This window comes from Rhipicephalus sanguineus, chromosome 5, assembly GCF_013339695.2.
Source record: "Rhipicephalus sanguineus isolate Rsan-2018 chromosome 5, BIME_Rsan_1.4, whole genome shotgun sequence".
Classification (NCBI taxonomy): Eukaryota; Metazoa; Arthropoda; class Arachnida; order Ixodida; family Ixodidae; genus Rhipicephalus; species Rhipicephalus sanguineus.
Window position 1 is genome coordinate 168,118,701 of NC_051180.1, and position 21,888 is coordinate 168,140,588.

The window sequence follows — 21,888 nt, forward strand, 5'->3', positions numbered from 1 at the left end:
ATACTTGATCTTCGCCTTCAAAAGTAGAACGCTATAGCTAATATTGAGCCCCATTTACATCGCCTTCTCATTCGCTATCCAGGCTTCGGTTCTCGCTGAACACCTCAACCTTGTTGCGAGGAAAGGAACTTTTCGCCGTTTGGAACTCTCCTAGGATGCCTACGGCAAGTTTAGTTGCGAAGCGCCCACTGCGCCCTAATTCAGCATATTAGGAATTAGCGAAGTACCAACTACGTGTCCGTAAGGCATTACGTTCCTCTGCACACCAGCCATGGTGGTATATAGTGGTTATGATGCTCGACTGCTGCCCCGCAGGTAGCGGGATGGAATCCCGGCCGACGGCCGCATTTTGATGGAGGCGAAATGCGGGAGGCTCGAGTACTGAGATTTAGTTTCACGTTAAAGGAGACCAGATGGTCAAAATTTTCGGCGCCCTCCACTACAGTGTCCCTCATAAGCATATCGCGGTTTTGGGACGTGAAACCCCAACAATCATTATTACTCACCTGCACACTTTGTTGATGTTGTTGCTGGTGCTCACAATTAATTATGCCTGCTGACTTTGTATGGGATAGGCCTTTAAACTACCCACTCGTTAAACTACCAACTCGTTGCACTCGTTGGACAATTCAGGTGGTGTGATGCCTGGTGCGAGTTCACCCTTCTGCCACGCAATTTTACACGTGTGTACACGACTCCTCGCATTATACATGACACACGTAGGGTTTTATTTCTTTTTTTTTTTCGAAACGGTTTGAAGCAGTGGCCTGGCTCTGTGGTAAGGCATCTTCTTGCCACGCAGGTGGCCTGGGTTCGATTCCGGCTCAGAGTCATGATTTTATGGCTAGCTGTATCGTCGATTGTTGGCTCGCTACCAAAGACGCCGACGTCGGAATTTCTGCGAAACGAGCTCTTTAACGCTGTCGCGCTAATGAACAAATGAAATAAATAACAGATTTCTTACAGCCAGTTTCCGTTCTGTTTCTTTAATGCATAATATATGGTGACGTCATTACCCAGAAGGTGATAAGATGCTAGCAGCACACTTCGCTGTTGCGACGCTCGCTGAGGCCCGCTTGGTCGCTTTGTAAGCTCAAGGCTTAGAAGCATAAGACGCGATGAAGGGAACTACCATCGTAAGCGCCGAAATTCCACAAAGCACGGCTGCCACAAGATCACCTTCTGGGTCACGACACCTGGCACAGTACAGACAACGTCAATTAACATGCTCGCGAAGCTGTGGACGAAAATAGAACCGGAAAAAATCGTAAGCGACATCATATTGGGAGGTCAACTGAGTTACGACTGAAATGTGTTCAAGCGAGGACGGGACAAACACCATTAATGTCACAGGTCAGTTTGGAAATAAAGACCAGAGCAATATTTATTTTACTTAAACGAAACCTTGACTGTGGTGCACCGTGGCGTCATAACCCCTATTGAAGCGTTTTGGCGTTTACACTGGTTTGCTTTATCGCTTCTTATGCTCCTATTCCTTGAGAAGCCCGATGTTGGAGCGTAGAAAAAGAGAGAGCGAGAAATTACTGATCGATGAAATGTGGCCAAAGGTCTACCTCACCGAACATTTTATCACAGAAAACATCACCTCATCCGTGTGATAGCCTTAAGCGGTGTTCTAACTTTTAATAGCAGAGGGCACTGATAACCGAGATATGATTGGCATGACTCACTGGATACAGACAACTGAATCGCGCGAGTCACGATAGGCAGCGTTGGGCAACAATAAACGCATCAAATTGGCAGTTGAGCGTTCATCATAACAGTGCCCGCAATACTAGCATGCAAGTTGCGGCATGATGCGCAGTCACCATACATATGTCCACATAACATTAAGATGATACCATAGTAAACAGCGAACGCTTTCAATCTCCACTTCCCTTGACCGCCGCACTCACTGCCAACAAAACTATGTAAATTCATGGACATAACATATTAAGGCGAAAGCCTTAGTTGTGTCATCAAACGCGAAAATTGACCGGCGTCCAGCGTCGGCTGGCGTCAATACGAGTGATGCAAAAAATCAACATCACATGGTGACGTAACAGATCGCCAAAATTCGTCACGTCATTATGATGTCATCGTAACGTCACATGATGACGTCATCACAGGACATCGTACCTTGGTTTAAAGTGGGCCTATCACGGAGGCAGTGCAAAACGAGATGTCGTACCTCCGATCCTGGAGGCAGTGCAAAACCACGTTAGGTGCAGAAGGCTTTGAAAGGGTGGCGGGGCAGAATCAATACATCGAGTGAACAGAAAAAGAAACTGGCTTTCGCCTTCCAGTCGTCTTAGGTGAGTGCACACGGGACCCTGTGAGTTTTTTACGCTCTGTGCCATAACCCGCGAGCAAGCTCGTTGTTCTTAATATACGAACGTTGTTAACACATGCTCCTTCTGCTAGATGATCCGCTTTTCCGCTTCTGCTAGATGATCCGCATGATCCGCTTTTATAAATGGGGTTATAATTTTTTTGAAATTGCCAACCAAATGCAGCTCTTTAGTGACTATATTGCTCACACCAGCCTCGGCCGTGTGAACGACCTCTCGACAACGCTTAGAGATTAGCTGACGTACTTCTCGACTACACCACTATCCACTGCCGAGCATGTTTACGGAAACAACGTCCCGGCCTAATTCGCGCGTCAGGAAGGCTTTGTTTTCACATCGAAAATGGTTTGCAAGCTTGTAACAAATTTCCTGGCGAGTTATGTTCGTGCATTTTCTGTGCTGTTTGTGCATTTTCTTGTGCGTAAGCATAAGACTTCAGTTTCCTTTTTCATGCACTTCGGTTGCGGTGATTAGGGGACGCCTTACACTTTACTTCATGTTTTATGAAAAACAGTGTCCAACGGCTGCAGCTGGCAGCGCCTGCTTTCGTTTAGGCTATGGCACCGCTGGCAGCGATTCCATGCATTGTTAAAACAGCAGAAAGATACTGAGCGCCCTAAAGACATAGACTGTCGAAGTGTCCGTAGCATTTCACCATATAAGCACGCAGCGTTCGGTCCAACCGATCCTCGTAACAATAACCGAATTACATGTGTGGGTGATGTACAAAGAGATATGACAACAAGCGTTAGCCGCTTGTTATCCCATGACTTTCCAGCTTGTTTTATCTAAGTGGCATGGTCCTTATTGAGGCAGGTGCGGAAACGCCAGTTCTCGTGCTTATATATCTGATACACATTTGGATATCCAAGCCTGCTTCTCATTATCATTATTATTATTCTTATTGATAACATCCCCCAAGTATGTAGTCCTACGAGCTTTTCCTAGAGATAACTTATGTTTGGTATTCAATCATCGTATTCAGCCTTTATAAAATTACCTAGTTTCATTACGAGTCCACAATCATACCTCATATATAGCAGAAGTAGGGGAGAGTTATAACGCACGATGTCGCGGAAAATGTCGCGGAGTGCTCTTCATTTAGCGGCCTTCGATCATTCATAATTATTGTGAGAGCATAACGGTCATTTATTGTACTTGGGTTTTATTTCACAAATGACATTCGGAGTCAACAAGTTGGCTTGAGGGCACGTTTGAGCACTGGAGGACAATGCTATCACTGCCAGATGGGATACTTGGAAGGGGTTCATCCACTGCCCAATGTGGTCCTTCTCAATCCAAGTTTCTCGCATGCTAGTTTTCGGTGCAGTTTAGCGCATGGGGCTCGCCCTTCGATACAGGTCCTGCGAAAAAGAAAATGACGGGTTGTTGCCAGTTTCTCGGTATCTACAAAAGTAAACTCATATGCGTATTCAAGCAAATGTTAGCAGTGATCATTTAACCACCATGTTAAGAAATGTGACAACATATTAAAGCCGCGACTGGACTTGAACAGCTGCCATTATTGTAGCGCCTCTCGTGAACTTGTCCACAGACACGCACTGAGTGCTCCGGCCATGTTCATGTCGGGATACAATTGCCGCACTTGAACAATTAAGTCATGGCTTGGCTTTAAATACGCATATCTCTGAGTATGGACTTAAGTTACGTTGAATGAGCAGCTTGAAGTGAAACTAGAAATCAGGATTGACACCGGGCAACCGGCAAGCGAGTACCTCGACGGTCGAGGCCTCCGATCCGTTTTCCTTGCCATTCCCGAGCCACAATCAGCGGTAGTAGGAGTCATCGGCGTCAGGACCGGCGTCGGGCTTGTGTCCCAGGAGCGCCGCGGCCGCAGCCCTAGCCGCCGTCGCGTGCGCAGGGTCGGCTGAGTCGGTGGACTGTGACCCAGGGTGGCTTCCGTATACAGCCGGACTGCTGCCAGATGAGTGCCGCACCAGGGGTGAGGGAACCGCGACTTCCAACTGGAACCGCTCGGCTGGTGGTATATTCCGGTATCCGCCACCTTCGCTGGGATCCTGGTCTCCGCTTAGGTAGCCCGCAGTCCTGAAACGATACAACCCACTCATGTTAAATAGATCGTTAGGTGTAGACAAAGCAGACTACGTTTTATGGTAGTATGAGGTCAGATACATAGCCTTCATAGATTGCGAGAAGGAATTTGATTCGGTGGAGACATCGGCAGTCATGCAGGCACTGCGGAATCAGGGCATCGACGAAGCTTATATAAACATAATGGAAGAAATCTACAGCGCATCCACAGCCACTATAGTCCTTCATAAAGAAAGCGACAGAATCCAAATAAAGAAGGGCGTACGACAGGGAGACACGATCTCTCCAATGCTATTCACCGCGTGTTTACAGGAGGTTTTCAGGGCCCTAGATTGGGAAGAATTAGGGATAAGAGTTAATGGAGAGTATCTCAGAAACCTGCGATTCGCTGATGACATTGCATTGATGAGTAACGCGGGAGACGAATTACAGCTCATGATTACTGAACTGGATACGGAAAGTAGAAGAGTAGGCCTGAAAATTAATATGCATAAAACTAAAGTAATGTGGAACAATCTTGGCAGAGAACAGCGCTTTGCGATAGGTGGTGAGACACTGGAAGTTGTAAAGGAGTACGTCTACTTAGGACAGGTAGTAACCGCGCAGCCGAACCATGAGAGTGAAATAACTAGAAGAATAAGGATGGGATGGGGCTCATTCGGCAAGCATTATCAAATCATGAACGGTAGTCTACCACTATCTCTCAAGAGGAAGGTATATAACAGCTGCATCTTACCGGTACTTACCTACGGAGCAGAAACCTGGAGACTTACAAAGAGGGTTCAACTTAAATTGAGGATGACGCAGCGAGCGATGGAAAGGAAAATGATAGGTGTAACCTTAAGAGACAGGAAGAGAGCAGTGTGGGTCAGGGAACAAACGGGGGTTAAGGATATCATAGTTGAAATTAAGAAGAAGAAATGGATATGGGCCGGGCACGTAGCACGTCGGCAGGATAACCGGTGGTCATTAAGGGTAACTGACTGGATTCCAAGAGAGGGCAAACGCGTGAGGGGAAGACAGAAAATTAGGTGGGTAGATGAGATTAAGAAGTTTGTAGGTATAACGTGGCAACAGAAAGCACAGGACCGGGTTGATAGGCGGAACATGGGAGAGGCCTTTGCCCTGCAGTGGGCGTAGACAGGCTGATGATGATGATGATGATGATGATGAGGTCAGATAAAAGAGAGATCACCTTCATAAATGGCTAGGCTACTTAGTGACGATGACTGCCTGAACTCTTGAATACATATCGAATTTTCATTGTAAGCACCATACGGAAGGTGAACACAGCGTACAGGGGATTAACGAAACCGTAAGTAGACTGCTTCAGGTATCATCAACTGAAGGAAAAGGTGAAGCAGCAAGGCAAAAACAAACAGGGCAAGCTTTATTAAACCAAGGGAATACTAAAAAAAATTACAACGCATGAAGGAAAGCTGTGACCAGGGTTAGTTGGTTTCATGCCCATGTTTTGATTATACGCTGAACGAGGGAGACGTCTGGCCATCTGAATGTCTAGTTCTTGTCATTCCTTCAATCACAAATACTTAAAACTCTTACAGCACATGTTTGTATCTGAGTGAGAAATCAAACAGAATTTTGCTGAGTTATCAAAGCAGATAAGTAAGAGGAAAATAAGTGATACAGAAAACGGCTGCATCAGAGAAAGCCAAGAGGACACAGTTCAAAAAGGGGGAAGCGTCACATCAGCTAAACGGAAAGTGAGAATACGAAAGATAAAAATACATACGACGAAAGATAAGCCCTGCAATACTATGAGCGATATCGCTGACATAGGGAAGGTGGCAGAAGGTTTATAATCTGAACTGTTGAACTGTACAATTCGAAGATCACTTATCCAACCTCGAGTGAAATCAGTCAGACTCGATAATTATGTTCCATTAGTACCTACCGATTAACTTAGTACGAAAGTTGGGGCTCGTTTTTTTTGTATTATACACTACTAATGAAACCCACAGACAGAAAATGCACGTGCCCGTGACGCCCTCTGGCAAAAAAAAAGTGTTCCACACACACCGCCTGGTCTATGGGTGGCGCTGACTAACACTCCCGGGTATTAAGCACACATAAATATCCTACAAAAGAATGGACGGGGTAGTACCATCCGTCGTAGTTCAAATGGCAGATCATCGTACGCGTAATTCGAATGCTGTGGGTTCGGATCCCACCAACAGAAAGGGTGAGTTTTTGTTCACTTGAATTTCATTCTCTTTAAGTGAGAATCATTACAATACAGTTAAGGAACTATAAATAATATCCCATATCATTTTCTTGGCTTAATTGTCTGTCGGTTTTATTAGTTGCGTATAATACTGATTAGTTTAGAAGTTCATGGTTTCGTTGTTGTGCTGCAGATGACGAGACGAGGACGGTAGGTCGATACAGGGACACAGGACAGGTGGTGCACAAACTTACAACTGGTTTATTCACATCTTGCGAAGTGTCAATTATAAGTTAACAATCAGATGGGATAGGGTGAAGGAAGGGAAAGTGCGAATAAGGCAGGCAAAAAGTAAATATAGATAATGCAAGCATATGACGTGTGCCATCTTGAGCTCAGACAAATTTTTCGCAGATCAGCGTGCGCCACTTTCTAGAAATTTTATTTCTGCTTGCGTTAAATGTAACGAGGGTGTGCTGATGCATTCCTCTTTTGCAGTTAAGATGAACAGGGCTCATCTGAATGCATCAGCACACCCTCGTTACATTTAACGCAAGCAGAAATAAAATTTCTAGAAAGTGGCGTACGCTGATCTGCGAAAAATTTGTATGAGCTCAAGATGGCACACGTCATATGCTTGCATTATCTATATTTACTTTTTACCTACCTTATTCGCACTTTCCCTTCCTTCACCCTATCCCATCTGATTGTTAACTTATATTTGACACTTCGCAAGATGTGAATAAACCAATTGTAAGTTTGTGCACCACCTGTCCTGTGTCCCTGTATCGACCTACCGTCCTCGTCTCGTCATCTGCAGCACAACGAGGAAACCATGAACGACCACCAACTAGCCCAATTCATCGCTCTTCTAGTTTAGAAGGTTGAAGGATAAGTTGTATTTAAGAAACTTGCGGCACTCAAAACATAATGCATTTAGAGTATCAGGCTGTTGAAAAAAAATGCGAACTTTTCATCAATATACAAAAAGCGAGAGGCAAAACAATAGAACAAGTATAGACCGATCATGCTCCTTTCAGTATTTTACAAAATATTCAGGCAGGCCATTTCTAATAGATGAGAGAAACGCTTAACTTCAACCCGGAGAGCGAGCGCGTGCAAGCAAGGGGTGTTGTAGGACAAACCACAACCATATGATAAATCAGATAACACACAAATTTGCTGGTTTACAGATAACTTGCAAACCTGCTGGTTTGCAGATAAATTACAAATCGGAAGCTTCTGGGATCGAACTTATGCCCGACACCTTGCCGTGATGGCCACTCTGCCACTCGAGCTAACCAGTAGGCTAGCAACTGGGAAAGCGAGGGCGGATTACACCGGGCGGATTTCACTGAAGCCTTGTTTCACAAATGAATTGATGACAATTTGCCTTTCAGGTGTTATTACCTTAGCCGACATCTATAAAGACTCCGCAACTGCCTTTCTTCACTGCAACAATTCAGGGGGAGGGGGGGAGAAACAGTGATCGAGAAAAGGGCCAGGTAATGAGATTAATTTCTAGTGTTGTTCACTGCAGGCCAGGCCCGTAGCCGGGAGGGGGGGCTAGGGTCCGCCTCCCCCCCCTCCCGAAATTCTGGTGAAGTAGGTGTTTTTACCAAAACGGAATAATGAGAATAGGTGATTTTTATCAAAAGTCAAGGTTATCAGCAAGTGGCCCCCCGAAAAAAATTCCTGGCTACGGGCCTGCTCCAGGCTTAAGAAAAGCTGGGCACGAGCTTCGAGTGAGTGGCCAGCTGAAGACCTCAAAGAGAACACGGAGGCCACGGCAAGAAACGAATGTCGGCCTTTACCCTTCAAACGCCAGGGCCAGACTACCGAGATCTCAACCTTGGCCGAGCGTGCGCTAGCCCCCCAAGCGTGACCGCGCTCACGGCCCGTCATATTCCCCTTTCCAAATCTGGCTCTCGAGCCAGTGCCACTACTTCCACCTCCCCTACTGCTGTAGCAAGTGGGGATGGTGGTCACGGTTATCACGTTCAGTTGCAGGAAAAAAGGAAATCCGTTGAAGAAAATGGATCGGCTGGGGTGCATACGGGAAACAGTCCTAAATAAAGACCGGTTATTGAACGCTGTTCTTGAAACGAAGAGAACAGTTATGGCATTTTACCCGTACCAGGCAGCACGTTATGCCGTGAAAAATGACAGGCGCAACGTTGAGAGAGATGAACCCAGCGGAGTGTATCAGAGAGCAAAGGATTATTGCGGATACGCAAGTTGACATTAACAGGAAAACGTTGGTAGGTATCTTTTGGTGAATGCATGCCGAGGGATGGGAGGCGCCGCTGAAGACTAAGGGTTTTCTGGAAGGATTTTATTACAAAAAAATGTAGGCATGAACTAGAACGAGCTCGCGCAAAATACGATAAATTTGATTTCTTTGGGACAGGGCTTCGTCCTGCAGTGAAAATAAAAATACACCGACGATGATTATACAAATTATTCAGGGGAAACCCTTAAATGCCTCACCAAACGCGAAATTTGACCGTCGGTCAAATTTCGCGTTTGATGAGGCATTTAAGGGTTTTGACCCGCGGCGTCAGAAACGAGTGAGGCAAAAAATCGTCATCACGTGATGACGTCTTCATATGACTTCACGATGACGTCACATATTGCCATAATTTGTAACGTTATTATGACGTCACCACATGACATCGTAGCTTGGTCAAAGGTGGTCTAATCACGGAGGCAATGCAAAACCAGGGGAGGTGCCTCCGATCTTGAAGGCAATGCAAAACCACGTTAGGTGCAGAAAGCTTCGAAGGGTTGCTGGGCAGGATTAGAACTTCGACTGAGAAGAGAAAGAAGATGGCTTTTACCTTCGAGTTGTCCTAAGCGAATGCATAAGGGACCCAGTCAGTTTTTGTTACGCGCTCGTGTGTTACGTGTTCGTGTTTGTTGTATAAAGCCACTAAGTTCGTAGTTTGCGCTTGCATATGTCAGCTTTAGTTTTGCGTGCTTTATATCAATATCAGAATGCTAGCCACAAAAGAATTTAATTAAACGTATATTTTGGACAAATAAATCCTCAAAGATATTGTTGCACGAAGAAAGGAGGCACACGATTGCAGACTTGGTGTATTTGCAATAAATATGTCTGGCGCCCAAGCGTCGGCAAGAGACGTCGTATTCCTCTAGTCCGAGCCAGCTTCATCGTTCTTTTCACCCCAAGGACATGCAGATACTGAGGCAGTGCAAAATAGCGAATTAAAGTAATGTGAAGAACAGAAAGATTGTTAGAACTGTTAAATCGGAATGATCGTTTAGCATAGCTAGATATGCAGAGATTATGCATCGTGCTTTATGTATTACGCATGATATATTATGCTATAGACTAGCCGTATTTAAATTCTGTGCAGCATGATTTTTAGTCATCTGTTTTTTACTCATTTTGATTGTACGTACACTGTTCTGACTTGCCTCCTTACACAATTCGCTACAGCGATGTAAGGTGCTACAAATAAATAAGTGATCTGTCAAAGAAACGAACTACTAGGACAGTTCATGAATAAGGATTTAGAAAAAAAAAAGATATGCCATACAAAATCTTCGCATGACTGTGTCGCCATTTGGAACAAAACATAATAGGCATTGGAACGAAACATAATACGCACTGAAACATGAACAGGCAGGAAAAAAATGATATGCACTAGTGAACAAACAGGCGTATATAAACAGGGCTGGCAGCGGTTTGGATATCCATAAGCCAAGAGGCCGGAGGCCTATTTCGGCAAGAAAGAAAGGGAGAGACGGGTGATATGCTTGGTGCGATTGTTTGGTGCGACGAGGTTGCATTTCAAGGCACAGAAACGAGACATCTGATGACAGCCAGGTGTAAATAAAGATTTCGGCATGGAGTGTTTATCCTAGCAGATAAGCAAAAGGCTGGTGTTATCGTAGACAGAGGGAAACTCACCTGATGACTGTAAACCACATAGATGTTAGGGGCTTTATTTCTGTTGAGTTATTTGCATCTTCGCACTGGGCATACTGCAGAGGGTTAATAATTAGTACCAAGCGGTTTCCATAGCCTGTACCTAAGCCTTAGTGCATGTGAATTTTCGCAGGTTGTCCGCAATGGTATGCGGCTAAACTTAATTTTTGGTAACCCCAGCGTCGTTATCTATTTCGCGGTAGTAAAGTCATCATGAAAAGCGATGCTTAATGTCAAGGTTATTTTCTTTTTTCCTTGCGCCGAAACTCTAAAGCTGCTACGTAGTTACACCATTAAGAAAGTATTTTTTTCGCTTTCGCATTTAGCGACACTGTCAGAACAAATATTCGCAGATCCTACCACGTTCAGAATTCATCTTCTTTAGAAGGCAATGCAGCGTACTTTAGTAGACAACAAACGCAGTAAGCCCCAGGAGACACCATCCAAATACACGGCGTTGTGGTGAGCATTTTCGTAAATGCAAGGCAGAGTCGTTACCCTCCTTTCTTCTTGCCCGTTTTCAAATCTACCTAGCCCCTTTTCAAAGTACGAGTGAAGGTTTTTGAATTTTTGCGAGTTACTTACTAACATCGCACATGTCATTGTGGTGGACGCAAATTTTTTTTCCCGGCGCTCTCGTGCTGCTCATCGTCCGTAGATGTACTCCTGCAATGGCGACTTAACTCTTTTTTAATTACAGTGGAACTCACCGCAGTTCGCACCGAAATTCTCCAGTCACCAATGACATCGAATTAGTGACGCCTTCTTTCGACATGCGAACGTGGACGTTCCCTAGCACACGTTCAACGGATCAAGCTGCATTACGACTCACTTTGTTCGCCGCTTGATGGCCGCAATTCACGCGGCTTGCCAGTACCAACGCCAGCGGTTTGCACGCTGTAAATAATTCAGTTTGGAAATCGCACAACATATTCCCAGAACCCTGAACCGATAAACCGGCTCTTTACAAAATAGAAACACAATTTGTCGAGTGTTCAGCGTTGTAATTAACATTTGAAAAAGTGATCGCAGTAATTTTCTACGTTATTATCACCTTTGTGGCAGAAAGTGATATCTTCTACGCGTAAGTGCTTCAATCTACTTTCATATCAGCAACCATGTGCAACTCCTCGGTGTATGTGGTCTTGTCTTCAATTAACATGAACGACAACCACTGTGTGCTAATTTCAACGCGGAGCGCAATGCACAAAAAAGACGTTACGATATGTATGGGATGAAAGATATACTGAAAAAAAAAAAGTTATGTGTTGCCGTTGACAGAAACAAAATGTAGAGACTGTTCCACTCAGTGAAGGTGGGTGCGAGCTAAGTTTAGGGGCGCAAAACCTTGTTTGAAAGTTGCCTAAAGGATGCGTCAGCCGCAGACATTTATCGTAAACTGCATCCTTCCATCGGCATCGACTGTGCGCCTTCTTTCATGGCCGCTCGATAACAAAAAACAAAAAAAAAAGCCTTTTTTGTATTCGATCGAGCAGCGGCGCTTCTTTCTAGCGTTCGTCAGCATCTTGAGCGGCTCCTTGAAGAGCGCATGGAGAAACGCAAGTTTGGTATAAAATTTTCGCAAAGCCAGTATTTTCCTGCTGTGCGCAATTTCGGCTTCACATGTTGTCCTAGAGAGAGCTTTTATATTTCACCACCAGTGCACGACCGTACAGCAACGGGCAGCACGCGCGACAGGCGCGCCACCGCAGCGACCAATGGCGGTACGGTAATCGCTGTTGTTTGTGGTTAAGCACGCAGCGATCCGCTGGAAACTATCATATAAAACCGAGCTCTGTGTGAAAACCGAGATTTAAAAAAAAGGGATTTTCCGAAGCCCACGTAAGTAGCAAGTGCGGTAGTCATCCTGTTCACACCTCCTAGAGCTCCTTTGCACAAGATTTAAATGATAGAACACGAAAAAATTAAGTGCAACGAAAGTTGAATATACATGTGTTCGGCTTAAAGCAGAAACCAACGAACGTACAAAAAACGCTCAAGGCCTAGCGTCTCAAGTCACCCTAACTCGTAAGGCATGTCTACAGACGCCTGAGCATACTAACCCGTTGCGAGCTATTTCATTTCTTCCGCGTTGCAGCTTACATTGGAGAGCGGACCGCCGACGGACTCTTATTTCTCGTTCACTGCTTTTAGAAAAGCACAGATAACAAGCAGGACGCACATCAAGCCGCATTCGCTTATAAAGAATTCAAGAAACAGCATCTCGCTCTTTGAATCTCTTTAGAAGAGACAAAACAAGCAGGCTACAGCAGGCAAGAACATCAGAAATACCATTACGGGGAGGCGTTCTCTAACATGCGCTGCTAGCATTAAGACGAGGCACGCAAACGCGTGCACGCTCTCGGATAGGTGTCAAAGGCGTTTTGTATTACACCTTCCCACGCGCGTGTTTCGAGAACTGCAGCCCCCCCTCTCCCCCCTCCCCCACTTGACGCGCCCGCGAGGATGGCTGTCACCTTGAATGTTGTTCTGCCTTGACACTTGACTCCGTTTGACTCGTTATGAAGCGAGCGTTAAATTTAATACGGGCAAAAGAACGTAATAGGATCGGACTCCGTAAACAGGCCACCAGTGTGCTGGAAAGCTTGAGAGGAAGGCACACCGGTACGTAAGCTGTGCCTGCAGCCTCGTCAAATGGTCCGAATTTCGCGAGACTGCAACTGTCCCCATCTGTGACGCAACGAAGCCTCGCAATCATTCGAGTGTTGAAAGGCGAGTGATTGCTTATCCCCAGATCGACGCATCTACCTCACTCCACAGGGCGTATGGATGCTTGACTACCGTCTCAAAGGAGGGAACTTTCACAACAGGCTTTGTTTCAAGAGCACTAGAGCAAATATTAAGGGTTTATTTCAATATTAAGTAACCGCTTCCACGTATATCAGTTTCGTTGCTGGGGAAATTTGATATCTATAGGCGTAGTACTCAATACTACGAAGCGCAAAGATGCCGTGATGTCGCGCTGTCCTAGATCCTAACGCTCCGCTGGAAAGGGTTAGCTTTATTCGTGCCCCTGAAATAAATTCGCACTACCTACTAATAAGGGGCCTAGAGCTGCCTTAGTTGCATATTGCAGTGAAATATTCGCGAGAACAGGCTTCATGTACTTGCATTAAAATCGATCCAGTAAGCTACCAACGCGATACTAGATTGGCCTGTATTTTGCATCCAGCCAGACAACCACTCACACATATTTCTTGGTTACATGATTCAAAAGCAAACCTTAGTTTATTATCATGGCACTCCACCCGGCATAAAAAAACAACAAAAAAGACAGAGGAAACAATATGACACCCGCTTGTACCAACTTTCCATTGTGCTGGCAGTGATTATCCTAGGTTTACAGCGCAGACACAGAAATGTCTTTGTCGTAATCCCTACTTCTGTCTGCACTGCAAACCTATGAATATGAATTACCAACTAGCCCAATTAACCACTCTCCTAAAGCAGTGATTACTCGATTTTCCTAGCATACATAGGGTTGAAATTAAAAAGGAAAGAACACTTTTTTTTATTGTACAGTGACGTCACGTAGAAGCGCAGTAAATTCTATCGCAAATCACGCTAATCATTCGCTGCGAAATACTTTATAACCGGTACATGGAATGTAATTAATTATGATCGTTCGGCCATTGCTAACTATGTGAAAGTTACTATAAAAATTTCCTTTCTATAGTCGTTCTGTAGAAAATATCGCGATTACTTTTGTTTCATTAAATATATCATAATAATCCTCGTCATAGATAACGCTAGATTCGGACGGCGTTACATTGTGGAACGTGTAGGCCAGTGCCCGAAAGCCGACATAGCAGATCCCAATACAATCACCTAATCTAAAGTAAGACTGGAAGTCGAGATAGTTGGTGAACATGCATCATTGGAAATTTAAGCGCAGGCTAAGGCAGGGACAAAAAAGGAAATGACAACAGCGCTCACTATAAACTGAAAGCTCTGTTATGACAGCAAAAAAAAAAAAAGCATATTGCCACGCGCGCTTTTTATTTTTATGTAACCGGTCCACTACACGTGTAACCACTGCCGTGCGCAAACCGCGCCCGAGTGTCTGCGAAACTTCCAGATTATTTTAGAATCTTCCGATAAGACTGTGCGCCGCATGCGAATAATACAGTTTATTCTGGAACTAACGCGGGCAATAGCGATAACGCTAGAAAGTTCGATAAGACACGTATAAAAGATGTGCATTTTACTCGACGGCCGACGCTCTGTTCACGGCTATCGGTGTACAACGTATATTGACTGTACTTTAACTTTTAACTTCTGGGCACAAGTTAGCCCGAATAAAGAGTTTCGTCTTGAACACGCCGACTGCTGCCTTCTTCAACTTCACGACCACGTGACAATACTGCATACCCAACCAGGCCACGTGTACCCACCGCGCATGCGCTCCTTTACTAAGTGCTAACGCAGGCCAATGTCACACAACGCATCCTTTACCTAGCCCCTTTTCTTAAAAGGGCCCCGCAACACTTTTTCAGCATGGTCAGAAAACGCTGCCGATCGGTAGTCGAGGCTCCTGAGAACATTACAATGCAGCACGCGCGGCCTCGAATTTAGAATCGATTCTTAAGATCAGGTAGAAATCGCTCCCCATTCTCTCTTCAAATGACACAATATACCTAAATTACTGCGCCATATACGCGAAGTCCAATGCCGTTGGTTGACTTGAGCATCGTGAGTTGCATAGTTACCGTGGCCGCCGCGGGATGCCGCCACGTGTCCGCTCAACTGCGCGCGATCACACTGAAAGTAAGCCGCGCGTTCGAAGAAAAAATGAGAAGAAAGCGCTCAAAGACATGACACGCGCTGATGAAGGGACGCATCTTCTTGCCCCCTTGTCATCGCCCTCCCTGCGTAGATTTCGGCTCACTCGCTGGCACGAAAAGAGAGAAAGCGCCTGAAGCGTGCGCAAATCCCTGTAACTCCGCTCGTACTTGGCGGATTCTAAAAAGTTTTGCGGCAGTTGATTCGTGAGGCAATAAGCTCTTCTGATGAAGCCATTAGTAGACTACTTGAGTTTTGCAAGGCCCCTTTAAGAAGTGACATTTCGTTGCCGGAAATAGTTATGGACGGGTGACAGAGATGGTTGATTGCCTTATCAGAATGTGAAATTCTTCAGCGAGTTCAAGCGTCCGCGGGGCTTCAAGGGAACCGCCGTGTCTGAGAAGCGTGCTTCACAAGCACACTCGGCACAGTACAGGAGTTAATGCGTGAGGAGTCTTCCTTGGAAAGATGACTGCCCCTTTCTTGGCCTGTCCTAGTTCACGTTTAAATTTTCAATGTTCATCACTTACTCTCCCTCAAATATGCCAAAAACAAGTAGCGACTGAATCCACCTGCCTACCAGATTACTAAACAGCGATAACTTGGAGCACGTTCGCGAGACAGCAGAAGCCAGCATTCAATGATCTACCTAATCTCTTCCCCAAGTTTCTCTTCCCCCGCAGCCGAAACGCACATATTCACAGATGGTTCTACAAGGCAACGTCGATCGTCATATGGAGTTTTTGTGCCCTCAACAGGAAAATCCCTCTCGTATCGTCTTGAGAGAGCGACATCTTCTACGTCAGCTGAGCTATATGGCATTGAAGAGGCTCTTAAGTTTATACTACGACAGCAACTGCCAAAAACATGGGTGATATTTACAGATTCTAAAGCAGCCCTGCAAAGTATATGGAACAGGCACAAGCATGGTAATCACCCAAGTGTAGCATCTGATATCGCCTATCTTCATCACAAGGCTAAGATTGATGGACATTACATTAAGTTCCAATGGATACCTGGCCATGCTGGTATTTCAGGAAACGAAAAAAGCGGACGAAGCAGCCCGAAATGGACTCCAGTACCGGAAATTCAGAAGAATATTTTTTACTAAAGTCGACGCCTCGAACATCGCAAAAAAATATGCCTATCAAGAAAATGACCGCCTCTGGAATCTGCCGCTCCAACAAGATAACTGTCTTCGTTGCATTGACCCAGAAGTGAGAGCGAAAATTTCCCCAACACTTCCTCGCCAACTTGAGACACTGTACCATCGTCTTCGACTGAACGTGGCATACACGAACAGTTATTTGTACCGCATAGGGCGCACCACTAGTCCCTGCTGTGATAACTGTGGCAGCATAGAGACAGTAGAGCACATATTACTGGACTGCTCCGCGTACCGCGATGAGAGAGCAGTGTTTGAGAGACAAATGGACATGATTTGTCACGATCAATTAACGTTGCCCAACATATTAGGCCCAGTGCCCGGCCCTTCTAAACAGCGACGGGTTTTACAGTCCCTGTTTAATTACTTGTCAAACATTGGCCTAGTAGGAAAGCTTTAATGATTGCACCCCCCCCCCCGATTATTTCATACAGCAAAGGCTTCACTTACCTGACACACTCGTTGTAAACATTTCTATCAGGTTCACTTGCGCATTTCATTTTTTATATTCTTTCTTTATATTATTATTTCCTTCTCTCTCTTCTTTAGTCTGTCAACCCCCTTCCCCATCCCTACACAGAGTAGCATGCCAGCGGTTATATACTGACGCCGGCAAAAATCTCTGTTTTTCCAATAAAGAGTCTCTCTCTCTCTCTCTCTCTCCCCAAGTTTTTTTTTCTTTCTAGATACCTTGTTGTACTACATCTATATTTGCTCGATTGCGCATAGGTGTTAGCTGCACGCTTAAAGAACAATTGTGGATGATGCTTTAAGCCACATCATGTAATTTTTTTAATTTATGAACTTATCGTTCATCCTAACGGCGTCAACGAGAGTGCGGGTGTACACCCTTGCAATATCTTAACAGTATCGCGGTATCGCTGAGTGCGGGATATGGTAGCGTGTAATATTCTCAAGAGGTAACGAGACTTGTCGACGATGCGTAAGGGCACAAAGCACACTGAACTGCGAGCGCGCTGAGTCCCCAAAAAGAACGACGTCAGTGGGCGTGTCTGGGCCTCCTCGACGCTCACGCTTTCCAGGCGGATGGCTGCGGAATTAATAAAAAAAAGAAAACAAAGATACCGATAACGCAGCAGGAAGCACCGGTACAGTGGCTAGAATAGGGAAGTGTGAAGACCGCGCCGCCTGCGCTGACGCTCTCCACCGATGCCTGGACCGGCGCTGTCTAGGTGGCGCTGGTTGTAGCTTACACGTCGCTCGCTCGGCTCGCTGCAGCGAAGCTGCCATGTCAAGGCTGATTTGTGGCTCATATGGTTTTGTTTGCGCCGTAAATTTTTATTAGTGTCTCTACTATAATGAAGGGCGTAAGTGCCTCATAAAGAAATGAAATTTGCGGCAGATATTATCAAACATTATCACCGTATGGTATGACCGTACGCACAGTATCATAAGTGAAGCTTTACATCGTTCGCAAACATCGCGGCCAGCTAAGCTTGCCACTGCTTGCGATCGTTCCTTGATGCTGAGAAATGTAACTGATTAACATTTTGGCGGGATTGCCATTTCACAAGATTATAAGCAACCTCAAGAAGCACGAAAAAAAAATGCTACTATGACATTGATATCAATTTTCTTCTTGTTATACAGTATACCTAACATTTCGCATGAGATAGTTTTCAAGAACTTAAGTATTCTTGCGTATTCACAGTGGAAATATTTTTCAATTAACAACTGCACAGAAAATCGGAGAGCATTTTACTCTTCTTACACATTTTATTTAAAGTTGGGGGAATCAAAGTAGGGAAGAAAGCTAGGACATTACATGGTGATGCACATAACATCGCCCTTCGAAACTTGAGGTGCTTTGATCTTTCTCTTGCAGAACTTCTCTGTTTGTTTAGAGATTTCGTGAAGAAGTGAAGCCGTGTGAGAACAAAAAGCTAGATCATGTTGCTCGTCAGTTCTTGCTTGTGTGCGTCGCACACTATACGGATGGTACGGTCTGCTTTGAGTTAAGAAGTTCAACTATAGTGTCCCTTTAGAGCTTATAATAACTGAACCACGATGTGAATGTGTCCTCCAGTGCCTCCACAAATGAAAATAGTTCAGGTGACAGGTACAAAAGCCCTCCAACATCACAGAATGCTGTGAATGACGCAAGATCCTTATCTGCGTTCTCGAGGGATTTGAGCGCCTGCTCAAAACAGTCCTGGCATTTCGTTGCCATAAGTTTCCTCCGTGCCACATAGCCGGCCAAATAGTACACCAGTCTTCCGTCACTGACTTGCACAGGATACACATGGTCAGAAAGGAGAGTCGATGCCTGTAGTACACTTGAATCTTCGTCCAGTGTCCAGTAAATTGTCAACATGGATGGCCACTTCATCAATTCCAACTAATGACGTAAGTGTGTCACCTGCACAGTTGCCCGTGTCTGGTGCTTTTACCAAATTGCAAAAGCTAAGGGAATTCACGGCAGTAAGGAACTGGGTCGATGTGGGATGATCATTGCACCCGGATAACTGACGAATCATCCCGAATAGCTTTTCGATTGGATCTCGGGGATTGGAACGGCAGCATTCTTTTCCAAAGGCTCGTCTGCTCTTGGTATATTACGCTGCCACTGCTGGAACAAATGGTCGTCTTCGGGACTCCAAACAATGAAAGCTTCTGCTTGCACGATTTGTACCCAGTTGAGCATCTGGGCACAAAACAGTGGCTCTGACGTCTGCTCATGGCACACACTCCGCAAAAGACATAACGTAAACACGACAAGGCTGTCCGACCAGCAAATGTAGCACGAAAGAACAGCGTAAACAGGCAAAAGAATCACGTCTAACCGGCGAGTTCCAGCTTTGAACAACGTGCGCAGCCTGTGAGCCTGACGTGTATACGACAGCGCGCGCCACCTAGCGGAAACATCGCAAGGCGGCGTCACTACCTCCCATTGCAGCCGCTTGGCGGTGATCACACTTCTAGTATTCTAGCCACTGTAGCACCGGTATCGAATACGCCTAGCAGAACAGCACAGCAGAGAACACTTGCACTTGCATAGCGTGCATGCGCATACTTTTGACCATTTCTCCGATGTGCTCCGTTGTACGGCGTTGTTTACTTAAAGGTTACTTAAAGATACGTTGAAATTAACAGCATAGCAGACGGAGCTCGAAGTTCAGTGGGCTTTGCGCGCTTGCGCTATTGAGAATTCCGAAGTCCTCCGCAGACCTTCCCGTCAAAAAGACGCCGTCGAAGCAGACGGACAGGTCTGATCTTCGCCGCCCGATTACACGGGTCGCGAAGTGGACGTCGACTGGCCACCAACACAAATCCGACGGGACCAAAGGGGTTGCAACCGCACCGTTTGCTCCGTGGGACCGTCTCTGACCTTTCTTCCTTCCGATTTTCCCTTTAACTTTCCTTTCGAACCTTCTAGTCCTTGTTTACAATAAATTAGTCTTGAAACGGATACCAACGAGTCGAGTCGTCTTTCTTTCGAGGCTCCTGCGCGCGGCCCACATACAAAAAGAAAAGTCCGGGCCCGGCCCGGTCCGGCCCGACATTAAAGGGGTACTGACACAAAATTTCGCGGCCGAGATAGCCTGCTGGATCGATTCCCGTGTACGTGCGTGTACCATCTGCAAAATATCGGCAGCGAATAAAGCTTGGAAGGTATTTTACATGAATTTTGAAGTTCGCGAGCGCGATCCAGCATTATAGGCCGCACCTAGTGCATCGACACCCTCGGAGGTGACCCGAGGTGACCCCCCTACTTCCCCTACGTAACCATTGCAGCCGGTACAAGTTACGATGACGTCGTAGCCGCCATTTCTGTTTTGACGCGCTTCCCGACGAATCGCTCCTCGCCAGGGGGTCAAACATGAAGGGATTTGCCACGTCGAAAATTCCTTCGATCCCCGCCGCAAGAAAATCGTCGCCATCAGACGACGATGAGCCCGACGACGACAGACAGCGCGGAAATGCGTCACTGTTCTGTGTGCTCAGGTGACCGAGCGTTTCACTCGCTAGGTGGTGATAGTTGCACCCGGCGGCTTGTCGTTTTTGAAGCTCTGTCAAATCGAAACTGAGGCTGTGTCGGTAATGAGGAGCTTGTAATTAATTATCTGTCGCGAGCTGCAGCAAACGATGTGCCGTGTTATGACTAACAGGCCCCCAGCAACACATTGCAGAAAAAAAACGCGGGGCGAAAATTTTTGTGTCAGGACTCCTTTAAGAAGGTTTCCTGCGGAGACAAGATATCAATTTCCGATAATGTAGCATTTTATTCAACATATAAAAACGAAACATAAGCAAACGATACATGACAGTCACTATATACACAGATTACAAGGTGTCGTGTAAAAATAACAAGCTGCCCAATGATTCGTGCTTCAGTGTACTGCGGCGCTCCTGCATCACATAGGGAACCCAAGCTCAAGTTTGCGGCTAAAGCCCCTATACTTCGTATAGGGACTTTATTTGCGGCGCGACGACAGCGCCGCGCTGCGGCTCTGGAAAGAAGCTCTCGTGCAACTGGGGGCAGGCGCGGCCGACTCAGTCTGTTCGTTGGCAGCGGGAACATGCTCGCGCGCGCGTCCGCGCGTTCCTCAGTCGTTGAGGGGAGCTGGGGCGCCGGGCCGGCAGCTTTGTACACTGAACCGAGAGCCTCGTTGTGCAAAGCTGCATTTCCGCGTTGGCAAAAGCGACCCCGCGGAAGCGAGGTCCGAAGTATTGCTGTGTCGTGGGCGTCCACAACAGTGCAGATAACACCAAAGCACGCGATTCACGTGTGAAACTGTATCGGTTCCTGGGCATGTCGCACGAAAAATAAAGGCGACAAGCGTGGATCACCGCAGTAAGGAGAATCAAGTATGTCCTTGTTCATAGCACTCTCTCGCCTTCTGTTTTGGCTGTCCGAGTTCACCGCTTTCGTTCGTTTCGACTACCTGTATCAGTACGTAACGCGGCCGCATGCATGCAACGACTACAGTAATGGTTACTCGCTGTCTTCTCGCATTGTGAAAGTCCAGTTACGGTTGTAGCTAAAACAACTTTGTGTTTTGATTCCCCGTGTTCGTGAGACCTACCCGTCATCGAACGTTCACACTAGCGTTATACCGCGGTTAGCGTTGCGCGGTTGGTTGAATTCAACTGAACTCGGCACATTGTCAAAAGTTCGGTGCCTCCACTTTACGCTTCAGGAAGGCTGCTTTATCATGCCGGAACGGACGTGTTCGTGCAGCATGTTTTATACGCCTGTAAAGTCGATATTCTTATAAAAAAGCCGGCAGATCCCACGCATTGTGGGAATCGATGTAATGCGAAGCAGCCAGCAAAGAGCTGCATACATCGTCTTGTATGTCATTGAGGAAAATGCGTGTCATGGTTTTCATGT

General features: G+C 46.0%; 1 protein-coding gene across 1 annotated transcript in view; it reads right to left on the reverse strand.

Annotated features, from left to right (window-relative positions):
• Nucleotides 1-3,500: 3,500 nt before the first annotated feature.
• LOC119393014 (uncharacterized) overlaps nucleotides 3,501-21,888 on the reverse strand; it is a 39,093-nt gene continuing 20,705 nt past the window's right edge. The window contains exons 2-3 of the mRNA XM_037659879.2: nucleotides 4,088-4,418; nucleotides 3,501-3,715 (exon numbers count right to left, since the gene is read on the reverse strand). Of these exons, the coding sequence (XP_037515807.1) occupies nucleotides 4,139-4,418 (280 nt within the window). The 3' untranslated portion in view covers nucleotides 3,501-3,715; nucleotides 4,088-4,138. The remainder of the gene's footprint in view (nucleotides 3,716-4,087; nucleotides 4,419-21,888) is intronic.